Below are 21314 nucleotides of genomic sequence, written 5' to 3' on the forward strand. Positions count from 1 at the left end.
CCACTCTCTTCCCTTTTATGTCCTTTGGCCCTGCCAGGGACCACATCCTGGGGTGCAATGTTCTCTGACTGTCTCTCAGACACCACCAGTGAGGAGGCCAACAGAGGATCCATGCGAGCCCGAGAATTAGATGAGGATGTTTGTCTCCTGGATCCCTCTCTGCCCAGTCCTATCTGACCAGCTGTCACCTCCAACCAAAGGTCCAGCCACAGGCATTGGGGACTCTCAGATCTGACCAGTAAAATACACCTGTGTAGGAGTCCTGTCCTGCCACACCTGTGGTGTGTCTGCAGCAAAACTCCTGTTTCCAGGGATCACAGCTTGACCTGAGAATGAATTTTAATTTTCAAAAATGCCCAATCTGGTGATTAAGGTAAATGGTAAAGCTGTAAGTGGTCGCCATAAAATAAAAAGACTAATCCTCTTTTAATATCCCTAACTCCAAAGTCAATGTTTCTGGAACAGTTTCAAATGTGTTGTGGGAAGTGGAAAGAGGATTAGAACACAGGCTATAGCTCAAAGGGGACAAGTTTGAAGGATGGTAATAATTTGACAAAAACAAAAGAAAGCTTTGTTTTAAAAAAGTAATTCTTGCAAATGCATGCATAATCTCTAGTATGTTTCTTAACACATTGGTCTTGTTTACCACTAGTTTGTCTAGATTTCTAAAAAAATTTTAAAGAATCAGATATTTAAAGGATACAATTTGGCAAATATCAAGAAAGTATTTCTTCCCAGGCAATTAATAATGCCATTGCTTTCTTTGCTACCTGAAATTCTATAGCTTGTTTATTTATCTTTTTGATTTATCATCTATTCATTTATATTTGCAAATTTATTGCCATAAAAATTTATGGCAGAGAATTCTCTAAAAAAATGTTTTAATCTCCTTGAATATATAGTTGCAATCCTTTTTATAATGCTTAGTATTTTTATTATGTTCACTGTCTTTTTTATTTCAATCAGTATTAGCAGAACTTTGTCAGTCATTCCAAAGAATTAAGTTTAGTTTTCAAATTTTGATATGCTTATTTGTGCTGTCTTATATTTCATTAATTGCTGTTCCTTTATTATATATCCTTTCTCTGAGCTCATTGGTTTTACTCTGCTCTTCTTTTTTATTGCTTTCTTATATTTGAGTATACATATTGAAGATTATGAATTATCATCTAAATACTGCTGTTGTTGTTCCGTCACCAGCTCACGTCCAACTCTTCAAGACCCATGGATAGCAGCACCTCAGCTTCCCTGTCGCTCACCATCACTCAGAGTTTGCCCAAGTTCACATCCGTGGTGTCAGGGATGCCGTCCAACCATCTCATCCTCTGTTGCCCTCTTCTGCTTCTGCCTCAGTCTTTCCTAGCATCAGGGTCTTTTCCAATGAGTTGGCTCTTCACACCAGGTGGACAAAGTATTGAGCTTCAGCTTCAGCATCAGTCCTTCCAACGAGTATTCATAATTGATTTCCTTTAGGATTGACTGGTTTGATTTTCTTGCTTTACAAAAGACACTCGAGAGTCTTCTCCAACACCACAGTTCGAATGTATCAATTATTCGGCACTCTGCCTTCTTTATGGTCCAACTCTCACAGCTGTATGTGACTACTGGAAAGACCATAGCCTTAACTATACAGATCCTTGTCAGCAAAGAGATAGCTTTGCTTTTTAACACACTGTAGCTTAGTCCAAAAGTTTTATTTAGTTGTTATTCAGTTCTCCATGTAGTTTCATTCATTAAGGGAATTACAAACTGCTCTGATTTCTAATAAAACATGAATTCCCTCTACTCCATTTTCACTTATATCTTTGAAATTTCAGTGAGAAGTGTATCAGTGAGCAGAAGATATAAAGGTAGTTTAAGGACATACACAGGGGATGAAGGGGGGCAGGCACAGAATGGGGTGGGAGCCCTGGTTTATCCACACATGGCACTGACTTGAACTGCACACCTGTTCTAACTGGGTGGTCTTCCTTCAGCCTTCCCTACAGGGCCAGGACAGGATGATGTGCAGAGAAGCAGAAAAGGGGGGTGGGGTGGGATTCAAGTCTGAGATTCTCAGAACCCCTAGTAGCAGGGCCCTACTCCCTAAAGGACTATCAGCTGCCTTTTCACCTCGCAGGTCCCCGTAACACAGCCCGGCTTCCTGCTGCTCTTTTCCCCTAGCCCCTGACTTCTGTTTCATGCATTTTGGGTCCCACACAAATCACTGTTTTATTTTACCCTCTATGTCCTGTGCTGAGACTCTCCCCCTGACCAGGCTGAGATCTCCTCTTATAAACACCACTGCCCAGAGCTGAACACATAGAAGGTGTGCAGTGAATACTGGTGTGAAGGAATGAGGTAAAATGGAACAAAATGGAAAGAGGAGGAAAGGGTGGGATGGACAGAGTCTGTCCAGTCCATGAGCAGAGGCGGGACTTTCCACCGACTCTTGCAGGGAGCCCCTTGCTCATGAGGACTCTGGGGTTGACACCATGCCCTCCATGTACCTTATGAGATATAAACTTGCTGACAAAGAGTAGTCATGGGCAAAAAAAAAACCGTGAGAAATATGGGTCTTGAGCATGGATCCTGTTCTCTGGGCTGCCCCCACTGCACCCAAACCCCATCCCATCCCTCCTTACAGTCTAATAAGGACCCCTTCCCTGACAGACATCCCCCAGGCCTCCTCTCCTCTCACCCCTTCAGGTCCCCAGGGCTTCCTGAGCTGAGGTTTGAGTGATGCATTAAGGTCCCTTCTTGTCCTCAGCATCCAGGTTTTTCTGACCAAAGCCTCAGGACCTCCTGACCAGGCTCCCTCTGTCTTCCAGAGCCAGATCATCTAGAAGGGCTACACGAGGTGTGCCAAGAAGACACCAACAGTGGTTTCCACACCTTCTCTCTTTAGGAACCAAGACACCAAAAGGGAGCTTGTGAGCTCTGGGTTTCCAGGGATGAAGACTGGGAGATGAGGCATTGCCCTCCAGAATAGAATCTCACACAGGAGGATGAGAAGATAAGCCAGATGTTCTAGAGAGTTCTCCTATGGAGCTTTCTGGTCACAGGCCAAGATATGGGAGTTCTCATCGTAGAGCCATACAATGCATTTTACAGTGTCCTGTTCCATGGTCAATGGTATTCTGTTTCCTAAAATTTCATCAAACTTGGATTACTTTCTCTGGACTTAGGGATCCACAAAGCACCGTGTTGCAGAAGATGATCATAATGGCAATGACTATTATCATCTTTATCACTTTCTTACTTATCCTTCTCCATGAAGCAGTTTATATTTTTGAAAATGGTCTTATTTTCACTATTTTAAGTTTACTTCTACAATCCCTGTGATATGGTCCAATTAGATATTACAATTCCTGCTAACATATTAGGAACATGAATTCAAATGATGTATTAAGGTAACACAGTTAGTTATGGAGATGACATCTAATCCAGGCTTCTATTTTCCATATATTCTCCTTCAATCAGTCAGTTCAGTCGCTCATGACCGATTCTTTACTACTCCATGGACTGCAGCACACCAGGCTTCCCTGTCCATCACCAACTCCTGGAGCTTGATCAAACTCATGTCCATCGAGTCGGTGATGCCATCCCACCATCTCATCCTCTGTCTCCCCTTCTCCTGCCTTCAATCTTTCGCAGCATCAGGGTCTTTTCTAAGGAGTAAGTTCTTCACATCAGGTGGCCAAAGTATTGGAGTTTCAGCTTAAACATCAGTCCTTCCAATGTATATTTAGCACTGATTTCCTTTAGGTTGGACTGGTTTGATCTCCTTACATTCCAAGGGACTCTCAAGAGTCTTCTCCAACACCACAGTTCAAAAGCATCAATTCGTCAGACCTCAGCTTTCTTTACAGTCCAACTCTCACATCCATACATGACCACTGGAAAAGCCATAGATGAGACGGACCTTTGTTGGCAAAGTAATATCTCTGCTTTTGAATATGCTATCTAGGTTGGTCATAACTTTCCTTCCAAGGAGTAAGCGTCTTCTAATTTCATGGCTGCAGTCACCATCTGCAGTGATTTTGGAGCCCCAAAAAACAAAGTCTGACACTGTTTCCACTGTTTCCCCATCTATTTGCCATGAAGTGATGGGACCAGATGCCATGATCTTCGTTTTCTGAATGTTGAGCTTTAAGCCAATCTTTTCACTCTCCACTTTCACTTTCATTAAGAGGCTTTTTAGTTCCTCTTCATTTTCTGCCATAAGGGTGGTATCATCTGCATATCTGAGGTTATTGATATTTCTCCCGGCAATCTTGATTCCAGCCTGTGCTTCTTCCAGCCCAGCGTTTCTCATGATGTACTCTGCATAGAAGTTGAATAAGCAGGGTGACAATACACAGCCTTGACATACTCCTTTTCCTATTTGCAACCAGTCTGTTGTTCCATGTCTAGTTCTAACTGTTGCTTCCTGACCTGCATGCAGGTTTCTCAAGAGGCAGGTCAGGTGGTCTGGTATCCCCATCTCTTGAAGAATTTTCCACAGTTTATTGTGATCCACACAGTCAAAGGCTTTGGCATAGTCAATAAAACAGAAATAGATGTTTTCCTAGAACTCTCTTGCTTTTTCCATGATCCAGCGGATGTTGGCAATTTGATCTCTGGTTCCTCTGCCTTTTCTAAAACCAGCTTGAACATCTGGAAGTTCACGGTTCACGTATTGCTGAAGTCTGGCTTGGAGAATTTTAAGCATTATTTTACTAGCGTGTGAGATGAGTGCAATTGTGTGGTAGTTTGAGCGTTCTTTGGCACTGCCTTTCTTTGGGATTGGAATGAAAACTGAACTTTTCCAGTCCTGTGGCCACTGCTGAGTTTTCCAAATTCGCTGGCATATTGAATGCAGCACTTACACAGCATCATCTTTCAGGATTTGGAATAGTTCAACTGGAATTCCATCACCTCCACTAGCTTTGTTCATAGTGATGCTTTCTAAGGCCCACTTGACTTCATATTCCAGGATGTCTGGCTCTAGGTGAGTGATCACACCATTGTGATTATCTTGGTCATGAAGATCTTTTTTGTACTCTTTATTTTAAGGTCTATTTTGTCTGATATGAGGATTGCTACTCCAACTTCTTTTGTTTCCCATTTGCATGGAATATATTTTTCCATCCTCTCAGTCTATATGTGTCTTTAGGTCTGAAGTGGGTTTCTTGTAGACAGCGTATATATGAGTCTTGTTTTTGTATCCATTCAGCCAGTCAGTCTTTTGGTTGGAGCATTTAATCCATTTATGTTTAAAGTAATTATAGATAAATATGTTCCTATTTCCATTTTCTTAATTGTTTGGGATTGATTTTGTATATCTTTTTCTTCTTTTGTATTTATTGACTATATAAGTCCCTTTAACATTTGTTGTCAAGTTGGTTTGGTGGTACTGAATTCTCTTAACTTTTGTTGTCTGAAAAACTTTTATTTCTCCATCAATTTTGAGATCCTTTCTGGGTACAGTAATCTTGGTTGTAGATTTTTTTTCCCCTTTCAGTACTTTAAATATATCCTGCCATTCCCTTCTGGCCTGCAGAGTTTCTGCTGAAAGATCAGCTGTTAAACATATGGGGTTTCCCTTGTATATTACTTGTTGTTTTTCCCTTGCTACTTTTAATATTCTTTATTTGTGCTTAGTATTTGTTAGTTTGGTTAGTGTATGTCTTGGCATGCTTCTTCTTGGGTTTATCCTGTATGGGACTCTTTGCACCTCTTGAACTTGATTGACTATTTCCTTTTCCATCTTGGGGAAATTTTCAATTATAATCTCTTCAAAAATTTCTCATACCCTTTCTTTTTCTCTTCTTCTGGGACCCCTATAATTTGAATGTTTGTTCTCCCACTCCAAAGGCTCAGGGCTTGAATTCAAACACAGGAATGTCAACTATGGCAATGATGTTGCTTTTTTTCTTTTAAATAATTTGTGTCAGTATCTCCTCTCTCCTTGGTGCAGGTTCCACAGCTATGACTGGGGAGTTTGGACAGCTTCTACCCTCCTTGTATTCTTTTTCTTGTGGGGTACTGGGGAGGGACACTGGACTGCAACCATCTCCAATTATCCCCTCAAATGGGTGTCACAGTCACTGAAAGAACTTCCTTCTCCTCCCTAACCCAGACTTTATTAACAGTAGTCCAAATCTAATAGGACATAGTACTTCCAACTCTCTGAGTTGACCAAGCAACACATAGAAACACAAAGCCAATTCCAAGGACTAGATCTTGGATGGTATTGACAATTTGGAGTATACAGTGGAAATTTGCACCCTATAGCCCCACTTTACTATTAGAGATCCTGTTTTCTGTTCTTTCAGTGATTTTTGCCCAGTTTTGTCCATATTCTCAGTATTTGCCCATTTTTGCAGTGTTATTTCATGAACAAACACATACCAAGGGAACAGTTATATTCCAAACTACCAGTAAGTAATAATTACCCAGAAACTTGGCTGACAGATTCCATCACTAACTCCTGACATGAACAGTTGATGGTATACATTTACTAAACTGTGCCCCAGAGAAGGCAATGGCACCCCACTCCAGTACTCTTGCCTGGAAAATCCCATGGATGGAGGAGCCTGGTGGGCTGCAGTCCATGGGGTCGCTGAGGGTCGGACACGACTGAGCGACTTCACTTTCACTTTTCACTTTCATGCATTGGAGAAGGAAATGGCAACCCACTCCAGTGTTCTTGCCTGGAGAATCCCAGTGACGGGGGAGCCTGGTGGGCTGCTGTCTGTGTGGTCACACAGAGTCAGACACGACTGAAGTGACTTAGCAGCAGCAGCAAACTGTGCCCACCTGTTCTACATGTTTGCCCACAGGCTAAGCTCAGGTCCTTCTAGTGACAACTTTGGCTCAGGCTAATAGGCAGAATGAAGGCAGAAGAACTCATTCCAACTAAGTGGCCATCTGCTTGCCCACAAGAGTCTAAAATGTCCATTGTTGTGCCTGCTCTGAATGAAGCCCTGGTGGTATTTGAACTCAGAAGAAAACAATCCTGTTTCACCATTGGGCTACCACCAACCTGAGGGAGTCTCCAGATAGTTATACCACCTGCAAGTAGTAGCAGATTTGTTTTTTTCTTTTCCAATTGTTGTGACTCATTTTTCCTGTCTTATTGCATTGGCTAAGACTTCCAATGTAGTAATGGATAAAGGAAGTGGTAGAGGACATCCTCGCCTTGTTGCTAACTTTAAAGGGAAAACTACAGGTGTTTCAGCATTTAATTATAAATAAATATGGACTTTGATTTCTTTCTTGTTTTCTGCTTTCTGCCTTACAGATTACTTAACTTATTTAACTCTCCTTTATGCTGTAAATTATAGATTATAATTTTATTCTTTTAAAATCTACTCTTAAATTTTAAATATATAAATTATTGAGAATTGAAATTAATCAGTAGCTCTATGCTGCTCCTAATCAGTGACAGTCTTAGTCACTTTGAGATCTTGGGTTTCAGTCTTTTTTTGTTGTTTTTGTTTCTCTTCGCCTTATTTCTTTACTTATTCTTCTTTTCTAAAGTATAGTTTTGAAGTCTAGTTGATTTATAATATTTTTAGTTTCATGTCTACAGCAAAGTGATTTAAATACATACATAATTTTTTCAGATTCTCTTACATTATAGGTTATTACAAGATATTGAATATAGTTTCCTGTGCTATACAATAAACCCTTGTTATCTGTTTTACCTAGAGTGGTTTGCATCTGTTACCTTCCATACTCCTAATATAGCACATTCCCTACATTTCCTCTGTGGTAATCATAAGTTTGTTTTCTATGTCTGTGGGTCTGTTTCTGTTTTGCATATAGATTCATTTGTATTATTTTTGAGATTCCACATATAAGTGATGTCCTATAATTTTATCTTTCTCTGTCTGACTTACTTCACTTAGTATCATAATTTCTAGCTTTATCCATGTTGTTGCAAATGGCAATACTACATTCATTTCTATGGCTGAGTAATATTTCTGCTGCCACAAAATTAAAAGAAATTTGCTCCTTGGAAAACAAGTATGTCAAACATAGACAGTATTTTAAAAACCAGAGACACCACTTTGCCAACAAAGGTCCATGTAGTCAAAGCTATGGTTTTTCTAGTCATCATGTATGGCTGTGAGAAGTCGGATCATAAATAAGACTGAGCACCAAAGAACTGACACTTTCAAACTGTGGTGCTGGAGAAGACTCTTGACATCCCTTGGACAACAAGGAGATCAAACCAGTCAATCCTAAAGGAAATCAACCCTAATATTCATTGGAAGGACTGATGCTGAAGCTGAAGCTCCAATACTTTGGCCACCTGTTGAGAAGAGCTGACTCGTTGGAAAAGACCCTGATGCTGGGAAAAACTGAGGGCAAGAAGAGAAGGGGGTGACAGAGATGAGATAGTTGGATGGCATCACTGCCTCAGTGGACATGAGTTTAAACAAATAGTGATGGACAGAGAAGCCTCTGCTGCAGTTCATGCAGTCACAGAGTTGGACATGACTTAGCAACTGAACAGTAACAACAAATATTTCACCGAGAATATTTATATTCTATTTAAACCAATTGTCTGTTGATGTGCTTTTAGATTGTTTCAGTGCCTTGACTATTGTAAATAGTGCTGCTATGAACACTGTGGTGTGTGTATTTTTTCAAATTAGTTTTCATCTTTTCTGCATACCTGCCCAGAAGTGAGGTTGCAGGATCAAAAGGTAGCTAATTGTTCCACATGTAGATGTATTTTTAATGTGTTTGTTGCAGGAGGGAGGTGAGCTCCATGTCCTCTTACTCCACCATCTTGATCCCTCTCCTTAGGTGTCATTCTTGATTTGGGGTGGGGCGGGGGGGGGGAACAGCTCAGTGAGATCTCTGTGGTGAGATCAGTTGTCCTCTCCGTGGTAAGATCTCTCCTCTCCCCCCAGCTTTCCCACTCTCTCTCATTCTAAGTACCATCTCACATAAAGAGTAAAAGGCACATGGCCCAATACTTTAACTCTCTCCTGTGAAGTGGCCATAACATTTTGTGATAGGGAAGGAAAATGGTGGAGGAGTTGAGGTAGAAAACAGCTGTGGCAAAGACAGGAGGTAATGTAGCTGCACACAGATAGAGTGACAAGTCTGGTTGCTACCATGTGAGACAGTTCTGGGAAATGGCCTAACCTCACTTGTACACACAGACTTCCTGGGGACATGCTGAGATGCACAAACAAACCCCTCAGCATACTGTTAAAGTCAAAAACAAATATAGACCAGCCTTAGAAATTCCCTGGCAGACAAAACCAGTGTTGTCATACAAAGTTTAATTTATCTTATCTTGAAAGACTAACTTGGACTGGGTCATTTCTTGCTTATGTCTCTGGAACTCACAAGCAAACCTTAAACTGTGCCCCAAAACTGATATGAGGCAATCACTCACCAATTCCCCATCATTTAAGAAAATCCTAATATTGTTACCATCACTTTGAAAAATAGTCATTGCTTTGTCACTATCCTAAGCTGTCTTGTAACAACGTACCCCTGAGCCCCTTGCATGTTCTCCTTTGAGTGCTCCCAGCTTTCAAATTGTCTTTTTGGTATGGGCAAAATAAACCTCTACAATGACTGTTTCAGCGATTCATTGGTTTTACTTCTGTAGTTTCTGAACTTTCGACAGTATCCATAGTAGTAAAGAGGTACAAACTTCGGTGAGTGATAGAGAATCTGCATCAAGCAAAGATAGTAATTTGCAGAGGGGAGAACTGCAGACAGTAGAAGACATTGTCCAGACCTAGTGTGGAACCTTACTGGTGGCACATCACTAGGCTGTTGATTCTTCCATGCCTGTCCAGGATCTCCTGGATGGAGTCTGCTCCCACCACCGACATTAAGGAATTGGTAAGAATTCAGGGGCTATTAAAGTGAATAGTGTGCTTTTTGGGGAAGTGAGAAACTTGGGGCTACCTGGAAGGGGGCACATACACCCTTGCCTCCTTGTTTGAAAAAGTGAAAGTGTTAGTTGTTCGGTCTTAGCCAACTCTCACGACCCCATGGACTGTGGTCCAACAGGCTCCTCTGTCCATGGAATTCTCCAGGCAAGAATACTGGATTGGGGTGCCATTCCCTTCTCTCAGGGATCTTCCTGACCCAGGGATCAAACCCAGGGATCTCCTGCATCGCAGGCAGATTCTTTACCATCTGATCTATCAGGGAGGCTTGCACCAAAAGGTGGGTATAAATGACTTAATTTACCCTTGAATGTCTCCAACTCAACATTTCTGAGATGAATCTAGGAATCAAAACCCCAGGACCCAGAAGGCTGGCTTTTATTGCAATTGCCCTGGTAGGACTCTTTATTGTAAGTTTCCCAGATTTGTCACTGTCCCTCCCCTGGACTGGTCACCATCTAGGATCTCTCATCAGGGAGCACTGATCCTCTGAGCCAGCCCTGCAAAAAGAAAAGTGCATTCTGACCAGCTTTCTTCGGACTTATTGGGTTTGTGAGGAAGAGATCATGCTCTTGGGTGAGCTGGACTCTCATGCTCACTGGGTATGCTAAGAAATATTGGGGAACTTAAATGTCACCATAGGAAGAGACCTCAGACCATTGGCCACAACCTTCATTTTAACCATAAACAAATGCTGCTCAGAAACTTTATGAGCCTTGCCCATAAAATACAGTGGCAGCCTGATGCCCACAACTTTCATCTTTTGATCTCAACACATATTTTTTTCACTCTATTTGTGTGTTAACAAGAGGCACAAGTGCTGAGACGACAGTGGGAAAGTCCAATGCTGAGGGAGCTCACAGGAGCAAACCAGCAACTCTGAGCTGACGCAAAAGTCTTAAAGTCACCCACAGGCATAGTGAATACTGAAGGACACTCAGAGAGGGAAGATCTAATGTATTAATAGGAAGAGGCAGAGATGATTTTAGGGGAAGACTGGGGGAAAGCCCCTATATATTTTAATGCAGCAGAACAAGGGCTTTTTGAGTTAATACAGCCCCCTTTGGTAACCACAATACAGTTTTTTCTAGGTAGGAATTCAAGTTCCTGCCATTGTGTCAATGTGTCTCACTGCCAGTAGGCCATGCTTCTAAGAAAGGGGATTTTGCAACCATCTCTGACCACCCTAGCCTAACAGTCAGCCTGCTCCCTGAAATGTCCTTCGTCTCTTAAAAAAGAAAATCTTTGCCAGTATCCAGATTAAATTAACCTTTGAAAAACATTCTTCCATAAGGATGCTAATTGCTAAGTCGCTTCAGTCGTGTCCGACTCTGTGTGACCCCATGGACGGCAGCCCACCAGGCTCCCCCGTCCCTGGGATTCTCCAGGCAAGAACACTGGAGTGGGTTGCCATTCCCTTCTCCAATGCATGAAAGTGAAAAGTGAAAGTGTAGTCATTCAGTCATGTCCGACTCTTAGCCACCCCATGGACTGCAGCCCACCAGGCTCCTCCATCCATGGGATTTTCCAGGCAAGAGTACTGGAGTGGGGTGCCATTGCCTCAGAAAGAATAAGACCTGAAAGCAGGACAGGCTGGGAACAGGCTGGGGGCTGAGCACCAGAGTTTGTGTGGTGTGTTGTGTGTATGTGTGTGTGTGTATGTGTATGTGTGTACTTTGGTTGGAGCAGTCTCTGAGGAGCAGCTTGGGCAGAGTCTGGAGCAGCCTTTCCAGAAAATCTAGTGCCTCTGTACTCTTTGTGACCCTCAGACTCATCAGTTCTCAAATCTGCCAGGACCCCAAACCAGGACTGAAGGGAAGGGTGTTCTCATGAGGTTGGATATCTCAGACTCCCTGGTGTGGTGGGATCAAGAACTGGGGTCAAAAGTTAAAAAGACGTGTGTGAACCTAAAAGTCCATCGACAGACGAATGGATAAAGAAGATGGGGCACATACATACACTGGAATACTACTCACCCATAAACAAGAATGAAATCTTGCCATTTGCAGCAACATGGATGAACCTAGAGATTATCAAACTAAGTGAAGTAAGTCAGACAAAGACACATGATATCACTTATATGTCAAATCTAAAAAAAAAAAACAAGTGAGCTCATTTATAAAACAGAAATGGATTCACAGACATTGAAAACAAACATGGTTATCAAAGGGGAAAGAGGGGAAAGATAAACTGGGAGTTTGGGATAAACAGATATACACTGCTATATATAGAATAGATAACTAACAAGGGCCTACTTGTAGTTTTTTGTGCTACAACAAAAATCTTGTAGCACAGGAAACTATATTCCATATCTTGTGATAATCTATAATGGAAAAGAATCTGAAAAAGAATACGTATGTATGTATAACTGAATCACTTTGCTGTTCATCTGAAACTAAGCATGTACATGCTCAGTCACTCAGTCCTGTCCAACTCTTTGCAACCCCATGGACTGTAGCCTGCCAGGCTTCTCTGTTCGTGGGATTCTGCCATCAAGAATACTGGAGTGGGGTGCCATTCCTCCTCCAGGGGATGTTCCTGACCCAAGGATCGATTGAACCCGTGTCTTCTGCAAGAGATTCATCAGCAGGCAGATTCACTGAGCCACCTGAGAAGCCCCACAAAACTAAGACAACATTGTAAATCGACTATACTTCAGTTTTGTTTGTTTAAAAAAGACCTTGTGCAAGAAAGATAGGAGAGGAAGTGGAAGAGATACCTAGACTGATACTGGGTAACACAAGATTGGTGGAGTCAGAAAAAAAGGGAGAAGAGAAAGAAAAATAGGAATTTCAGTGGATAGATGGTAACTTACTCTTGTCTTAGTTTCTCTTCTTTAATCTCCTCTTACCAAATCAAGATTATGCAACTCAGCTTTATCCTGTGTCTGTTGCTCAAGAGACCACCATTGTAGATCTCAGGTCATACTTCTTGGCCTGGAATTGACAGATTTACCTCAGGCTGCAAACTTTTCTTCATGGCCCCATCTCCTTACATTTTGCTACACATGGTAGCCCTGGGGACACAGCAATAGGCCTGGGGTCCTCCAAGTCCCCTTCCTGGCTCTAACCCCACACTTATTCTCTGAGTTGTTCAAGTTATTCACTTTTCTGAACCTTGTTTTTACTTATGTAGCTATGGATATAATAATCTGTACTTCCCAATGTGGCTGTAAGTATTAAGTAAGAAGAAGATATAAAACATAGTGTTTCAGTTCAGTTCAGTTCAGTTCAGTTGCTCAGTCATGTCTGACTCTTTGCAACCCCATGAATCGCAGCACGCCAGGCCTCCCTGTCCATCACCAACTCCCAGAGTTCACCCAAACTCGTGTGCACAGTGTTTAGTCCAAAGTAATTAAATGGTAGTGGTGTCTGTTTCATAGTTCACTTGTGCTCTTCTTCCCACCCATATGCTTCTACCTCCAAGCCATCATTCATGCCACTTCCTCCCACCTGTCTGCTTATCCCCAAAGCACTCCATGTATCCCATCCTCCCATCCTTTAGAGAAAATCTCCTCCATGACCTCCTACGTGACAACTTTAGATCACTGATCAGCCCTCCTCCCATCAATCAGACACTGCCTCCTGGACGCCACTATTCCACCACTGTCAGTTCTTGTCTCCTATCGATATATGAAGACATGTGTAGAAAGGAAGTCATATAGGTTTCTTCTTTTTTCCCTGACCTTATCTTCTGACACACGACAGGCATATCAGAGACATCTGAATCTACCTATAGTTTATCTAAATGGCCACTTACTCTGACCATCTCCCAAGTCATGCAAAATGCTACTATCAACTACTTTGCAGACTTACTGCATAATAGACCAGGGCTTCTCGAAATGTGGGCCATGGACCTGCAGCATCAGCTTGAACTGGAGACTTGTTAGAAATGCAAAGTCTTGAGCTCCATCCCAAACTTACTGAACCAGAATCTCTGGGATTAGAGTGTAGTCATCTGTGTTTTTACAAACCCTCCAAGTGTGTCTGATGCAAGGTAAAAATCTGAGCACCACGGGGCTAAGGCATTTTCTGTAAAAGGTCTTTCACTTCAGATTAAATCAGCTACCAGGAGATCTTAAAGGGGATAGACAAAGCACATGTGAAATGTAAAAGCTTTGGGTGAGAAAGTCAGACCTGGACCCTCTCATCTAGAATGAACCTCAAAGAAAGAAAATGTAGGAGTGCTTTGGACAACCAGGAAATGTCCTAGATGTCCCATGTACGGAGAAACCAGAAACTAAAAGTGTCTCAAAGACACAACTCCTACTTCTGTTTATAGTTGGTTCCGGGCACATGATGGTAACCCAGCTTCAATGCAAATGATGCCAATGACCTAGGGCAGTCGTCCTCAAAGTGAGGCCCTGGGACCAGCAGTACTCATATCACCTGGGAATTTGTTAGAACTCCCACATTTCAGGCTTCACCAAATCCTGCTCATTCAGAAACTAGGAATGTTGCCTAGCCCTCTGTGTTTTCACAAGTTCTTCAGGCACTCTGGTGCAAGTTAAGGCTTTGAAATCACAGTGGTAGGCACTGGGGCAACGTGCTTTCCATACATTTTTCCACTTAATTCTGATAATTCTGTCAATAGTTGAAGTTTTTTATCATTGAAGATTAAACAAATTAAGGTCAGATTTGCCTTAAGGTCACGTAGCAGGTCAGCGACCAAACAGGGATTAAAATGGCCCATTTCCAAAACCCCACTGAGTATACGGAGGATATGTTTTGGCCATCCGTGGTCACTGATGGGCCCTGGGGAACTAAAACCGACAGAAGGTAGGGGTGGGCAGGTGAGGACGGCAAGTTAGAACTAGAGCAAATAGAGCCATCCCTACAGTTTCAATGGAGTTAAATACAGTTGAATGGAGTTGAATACAGTTTCAATGGAGTTGAATGCTTCAATATAGTTTCAATATTCAAACCCAGGATCTGGCAGCAAGTTAGATCTGAGATATTCACCTCTTTTAAAATACCCTGTACATCTGAGAGTAAAGGGCCATAGGCTACAACAGCCGAAACTTTCAGACTATATAATGGTGTTTAGAGGACTTGAAGCTTTAACTCTTTGCTTGAACTCCTTCAATCTGTATTCGGCCCCATTTGAATTCCTTCTCAGTCTCTCTCCCTGTACGCTGTTTTCTTTGCCTAAGCACCTCCTGGAAGAGCTTTACTTGAAAGAGAGGAGAGGCAGGTGGTGTTTGGTAGAGGGGGTTTCAGCCCCTTTGGATCACACCTGATAAATCGGTTTTCCTCTCAGAGGAAGGAGCTTGCCTCAGGAAGAGCTCTGGGTCTCGTGGTTTCCTTTTGCAGACAGAATCACAAACAGTTATTTTTCTCTCTTGGTTCAAAAGAAATGCCCCCAAACCAAGCTCTTCTCAAGACATAGATGAACTTAGAACAAGAGGTGAAACACGAAAGCGTTTTATGCAGGAAGTGGTTGGAAAAAACTGAAGTGTTGACAGGGTCCTGAGCATGGGGAAGGGTATCAGGAAATAGTTGCGGTAGAGGGCTCACCTCAGAAGTCACACCCACTGTACTTCTCCATCTCACCTGAGCCACATAGAGGTCTGTTTCCACGCCCTGAAGGAGTGGAGTGGGTGGGGAAGCAGAGGAAGTGAAAGAGAATATCGAGGAGGACCCCAGGAAAGATCCCCAAATACAGATCATATAAAGAAGGACAAGGGACAGGACTTTCCTATCCATTCTTCACACAACTCATATTCAGGGCCAGGACACTACAGCCCCAAGTCAGTCCCAGAGGGAGTTTCCATTGTTTTGCAAGAAAACATTTAGGACCAAAACTTGACAAATCCCTGCCTTGATCTCCAGCCTCATTTCTACATAATCTGACTTTCTGCCTCTGGGTTCTAGCCATCCTTGGCTTCCTTTAAATACCTGAGGACTCCATGTGGTCACTTGCCTTGGAATGTGGTGTTACTTATTCCTGGAAATACCTCCAATCCCCACCTCCCTCACTTTTCAAGTTCAGCTCAAGCAATGTTGGGCTTCCATAACAGCTCAGTTGGTAAAGAATCCGCCTGCAATGCAGGAGATCTGGTTCAATTCCTCATCTGGGAAAATCTGCTGGAGAAGGGATAAGCTACCCACTCCAGTATTCTTGCCTGGAAAATTCCACAGACTGGTATAGTCCATGGGGTCACAAAGAGTCAGATGCAACTGACTGACTTTCACTTTCAAGCAATATTACTTTTTCTCAGAAGTCTTTCCAACAACCCCTCTCCAATCAGTTAAATTCATCTGTTATACATTCCTGATGCACACTGACATTTTCCTTAAAAACATTCAGTATGCTATATAATCTTCATTCAATGTCAAACTTGCCTAAGAAAAGAAGAGATGATGGAGAAAGGTGGTGATGGTAAAAAATCTTATTTTCTTAAAAGACAGAACCAGGATTCTTCTGCAGTGCAAGTATCTATTCAAGGAAAACACCATAGTTGATAGTTCAGAAGGAAAAGGAGACCCCAAAACCAGGGTAATCAAAGGAAAAGAATCTCTTTGTTTTAGAAAAGAATAAAATTACTCACAAAGGAATGCAGAACCTCAAAATTGGCTATTATCAAATAGAATCCAGCAATAACTTAGATGATAAAGATTTGTCCTAGGTGTGCAAAGAAGTTTCAATATGAGGAAATATTGTCATATAATTTAATGTATTATGAAGCTATGGAGCAACATAATTCAATCATGGCCTTAGCTGTTGGAAAGTAATTTGGTAAAAATTTAGCATCTAATAATTGGCCAACAAAGGTCCTAATAATTGCCAACAAAGGCCTGTCTAGTCAAAGCTCTGGTTTTTCCAGTAGTCCTATATGGATGTGAGCTGCTGCTGCTGCTAAATTGCTTCAGTCATGTCCGACCCTGTGTGAATCCATAGACGGCAGCCCACCAGGCTCCCCCGTCCCTGGGATTCTCCAGGCAAGAATGCTGGAATGGGTTTCCATTTCCTTCTCCAATGCATGAAGGTGAAAAGTGAAAGCAAAGTTGCTCAGTCGTGTTCGACTCTTCAGGACCCCATGGACTGCAGCCTACCAGGCTCCTCCGTCCATGGGATTTTCCAGGCAAGAGTACTGGAGTAGGTTGCTATTGCCTTCTTCAATGGATGTGAGAGTTGGACTATAAAGAAAGCTGAGCACCCAAGAATTGATGCTTTTGAACTGTGGTGTTGGAGAAGACTTTTGAGAGTCCCTTGGACTGCAAGGAGATCCAACCAGTCCATCCTAAAGGAAATCAGTCCTGAATATTCATTGGAAGGACTGATGCTGAAGCTGATGCTCCAAAGCTTTGGCCACCTGATGAGAAGAACTGACTCATTGGAAAAGACCCTGATGCTGGGAAAGATTGAGTGCAGGAGAAGAAGGGGACAATAGAGGATAAGATGGTTTGATGGCATCACCAACTCAATGGACATGAGCTTAAGTAAGCTCCGGGAGGTGGTGATGGACAGGAAAGCCTGGCGTGCTGCAGTCCATGGGGTTGCAAAGACTCAGTCATGACTGAGAGACTGAACTAAATAATTGGTTACATTTTTACAATAATAATTTCCATCTCAACCTCAAAGCTTGTACTTTATTTAACTGGAAGCATTGAGCTATTGCCACAAAAGTCAGAAACAAGTTAAGGAGGCCTACTATATGGTGATTATTGAACATTCTTCTAGATTTTGTTGTTGTTGTTCAGTCACTAAGTTGTGTCTGACTATTTGCCACCCCATGAACTGCAGCACACCAGACTTCCCTGTCCTTCACCATCTCCCTGAGTTTGCTCAAAGTCATGTCCATTGAGTCAGTGATGCCATTCAACCACCTCATCCTCTGTCATCTCTGTGGATCACAACAAACTGTGGGTTCTTCTAGATACTAGCTACAATAAACTAACAGTGAATGAAATTAGATTTTTTTTTAATCCAAGAAGAGGAGGTAAAAATGATCATTTTGACTGCATAAAGAACTTCTCCAAATCAATATCAAAAGAATTAACAAAATTTAACCATGAGCAACAAATATATTCTGAGCTTCTCATGTGGCTCAGTCATAAAGAATTCACGTGCCAATGCAGGAGATGTAGGAGATGAGGGTGTGATCCCTGGGTCAGGAAGAACCCCTGGAGGAGGAAATGGCAACCCACTCCAGTATCCTTGCCTGGAAAATCCCATGGACAGAGAAGCCTGGTGGGCTACAGTCCATGGAGTCACAAAGAGCGGGACATGACTGAGCTACCAAGCATGCACAGCACAAAAAACAAATATATGAGAAGATATTAATTAAAAAGACATAGTTCTTTAACAGTGGAAAAATAATTTGACCACATGCATATTGAGTGATACATGTTACCAACACATGAATTTGCCACATCCTGACCAACACTTCTCTCCTGTCTTTGTAATAATAGCCATCCTAATGGGTGTGAGATGCAATCTCATGATGGTTTTGATTTACATTCCCCTGATAAATGATGCTAAGCACGTGTTCAAGTACCTGTTGGCCATTTGTATGTCTTCTTTGAAACAATATCTATTCAGGTCCTTTGCCCATTTTTAATTGAGTTATTTGTCAGGGTACTTACATTATCCAATACCTTTCTTTCATAAACCAAAAACATTTGAGGTATTCAAAACAGCAATATTTTAAGCTTTTTTATTCTATGGAAAGTTTTTATAGAGGTGCTTTACTGAATTTTACATACAATTTAGAAAATCAGTGGGCTTTGAATTCGATGTTGCATTATATTTGCTTTCATATAAAACAATTGGAAATAGGTCCCTGTTAGCGTTTTGACACAGAATGTTTTTTTTAGGAAGAGATTACTGTTATTAAGTAGAAGACTACAAAGTAAAGGATGTGGAAGAATTCAAAACAGTGATAATAGTGTGTGACAAAGACAGTGGTGTCCCCCTGGGTCCCAGGGATGCACTGTGTTTTCCAGCCTCTCATATGATGAGGTCCAGGCCTGGGAATCGTTTCTCATCAACAGTTGGTAGGGAAAGCGAAGTGCATCACTACTGATCTAGGATATTTAAAGGCTGTCTAAGAAGTCCCACATTTCCTCTGTCCTTACTGTGCTGAATATCACAGAAATAAAGATAAAAACATTTGAGTGATTTCAAATTTAATGCTTTGGGTCGTTCCCCCTGACTGTAGACACTCAGATCATTACTGTAGACATTGCCTAGATCATTGTAGACACTGCCCGGGTCACTGGTCCCCCAGGGAGGCTGCCCTGAACTGCATAGCTGAGCAAAGGGAAAGCAAAGAAACCATGAATGAGTCGTTTCCAAATGCATTCAGACAGACATCTCCCTCTTTCAGTTCGCCTTTCTGTACTCTCCCCCTGCACAGTGCCCTGTCTTGTGCCCCCACACCCATACTTTCTCCCCCTGCAGTGGCATTTGCCTTTAGAACAGTCACCGCTAAGTGTGGATAAGGTTATTCCTCCTGGGAGGCCTTGGAGGGTTGCATTCAGGCAAACTTGTAAATGTAGGGACACAGCCTCAGGATGGGGGAAGGAATCAAATCTACCAGCATCATCAGCCTCCCCTTTATTCCAGCTTAAACGATTCAAACGTTGTTTGTTTTTTCAATTGAGGCAAGTCCACAAGACAACAAATGACTCATTAAATTTTGCCATTTTAACTGTTTATTTTTGAAAAGAGAATTTCAGATAGTCATGGTGTAGGGGCTCTGTTGCAGCATGGAAGCTCACTGGAGATTCAAGAGAGGAAGAAGCAGACTAGATTTTCAGCTTTTTTTTTTCCCTCTCTCTCTCTTGAAGCTGAACTGTCAAGTCACAGATCTGAACAAGGAGGCATCTATTTCTTTCAACAATAACTCAGGTAAGCCCACACTCGTGAAAGTTCTGTGCTGTTCATTCCTAGTTTTCAGGCTATGGTTGAAAAAGAAAAAAAAAAAATTTAAACAAATTTGCCCTGTTTTCAGGGAAACAGAGTGATGGCATTTGGCTTAAGTGAGGCCAGTTTACAGGACCTGTAATCTTGGAATTTAGTTTACCCAATAGTGGCAAAGAGAACATTACACAAAAGGGCTAACTGGGAAGAACTTTCTCATTAACACAAGAGTTTTCAGTGCCATGTCACTTAGTACAGGTTGCCAGTTTTTAAGATACTTCCCTCTGCATAGGAAAGGGAACTAAATGGCAAGGCTTCTTGTGGAAAGAGGAAAATTCAAGTAAGTAACAGATCAAATGAAGCACGTTTCTGGTTTGAAGAAGAGTGCACTTTGCCGAGTTGGGTTTTTAATTCACCGAGTCTCTCAGCAAGGACTCGTGTGAGGGCAGGCGTTTGGCAGCAAGGTGGAGAACTAAGGAAGGGAGCAGATGGGGAGGAGGGAAGGAAAGAGGACTCAGCCTCGGACAACCACGGCAGACCTAGAAAGGAAACAAAGGAAGGCCACGGAAAGCAAGAGAGGGGGTGGGGTGGGTGGTCCCCCACGGAGAAGGGACCCTAGGGGAGAGGTGGGCGTGGGGGTGAGAAGCAGCAAGTGGGGCCACAAACAAACCCAATCTTCTGACTCACTGAGTGAACTCTGAGCAAGTGACTATATTTCTCTGTAAACCAGCGATCGTAATTCTTCCCACCCACCTCCTCAGCTTTGTGCAGACAACTGAGGCATGGTTGTGAACATGCTCAAGAAATGTAAGGTTCTTTCATGCGTTGTAACTCAAAAATGATCGTTTTTTTAATTGACCTCTGGTCTCTCCATCCCTCAGGAGTAGCCATGGGCCAAAATGAAGGCAGTCCCTCTGGTAAGTGACCTCCTGCGTGTGCCATTTCTGTCCTACTCTGTGCCTGAAGTGAAAGGGGAAGTCACTCATGGACTGCACAGTCCATAGAATTCTCCAGGCCAGAACACTGGAGTGGGTAGCCTTTCCCTTCTCCAGGGGATCTTCCCAACCCAGGGATAGAACCCAGGTCTCCTGCATTGCAGGCGGATTCTTTATCAACTGAGGTCTCAAGGAAGCCCTATTCTGTGCCTAGTTTGTATAAAAATCATGCTATCCTCTAGAATCACAATATGAGCCAGCAACTGTTTCTTCATCAGAGAGAATAACTTTGCACTGTTCATTTCAATTTCCCTGGTCCAATCATTTCACTGGTGATCATGACTACACCTCTGCCCAGCCAAGGTCAGAGGAACCATCTCTGGCTCTGGAACAGGCAGGTTACTTACCCACCTGGAGATGGAACCACCATCTTGGCTACACATTTCTGATCTTCAGAAAATTTGCCTTTTAGGGGGCCAGAACAGAGTGATATAGACAAACTTTGAATGACAAGATACATTTCTAATTCTATCTCATCCCCCAATTTTCTTGGATCCAATATGACAATGCCCTGCAGACCTAGAGAAGCTAGATGCTTTAAAATCATTATCTTATTTGA

The 21314-nt window shown here is 42.4% G+C and overlaps 2 protein-coding genes across 3 annotated transcripts in view; both read left to right on the plus strand.

Annotated features, from left to right (window-relative positions):
* GIMAP1 (GTPase, IMAP family member 1) overlaps positions 1-21314 on the plus strand; it is a 41038-nt gene that overhangs the window by 10858 nt on the left and 8866 nt on the right. For both annotated transcript variants that reach the window (XM_059885989.1, XM_059885990.1), the window contains exons 2-3: positions 19688-19748; positions 20642-20677. The gene's annotated coding sequence lies outside the window, so the exon portion shown is untranslated. The remainder of the gene's footprint in view (positions 1-19687; positions 19749-20641; positions 20678-21314) is intronic.
* The window catches only part of GIMAP2 (GTPase, IMAP family member 2), a 36455-nt gene that overhangs the window by 10858 nt on the left and 4283 nt on the right, over positions 1-21314 (plus strand). The window contains 2 exon segments of the mRNA XM_059885991.1: positions 19688-19748; positions 20642-20677. Of these exon segments, the coding sequence (XP_059741974.1) occupies positions 20650-20677 (28 nt within the window). The 5' untranslated portion in view covers positions 19688-19748; positions 20642-20649.

Source organism: Bos taurus, chromosome 4, assembly GCF_002263795.3.
Source record: "Bos taurus isolate L1 Dominette 01449 registration number 42190680 breed Hereford chromosome 4, ARS-UCD2.0, whole genome shotgun sequence".
In the NCBI taxonomy this organism is placed as follows: domain Eukaryota; kingdom Metazoa; phylum Chordata; class Mammalia; order Artiodactyla; family Bovidae; genus Bos; species Bos taurus.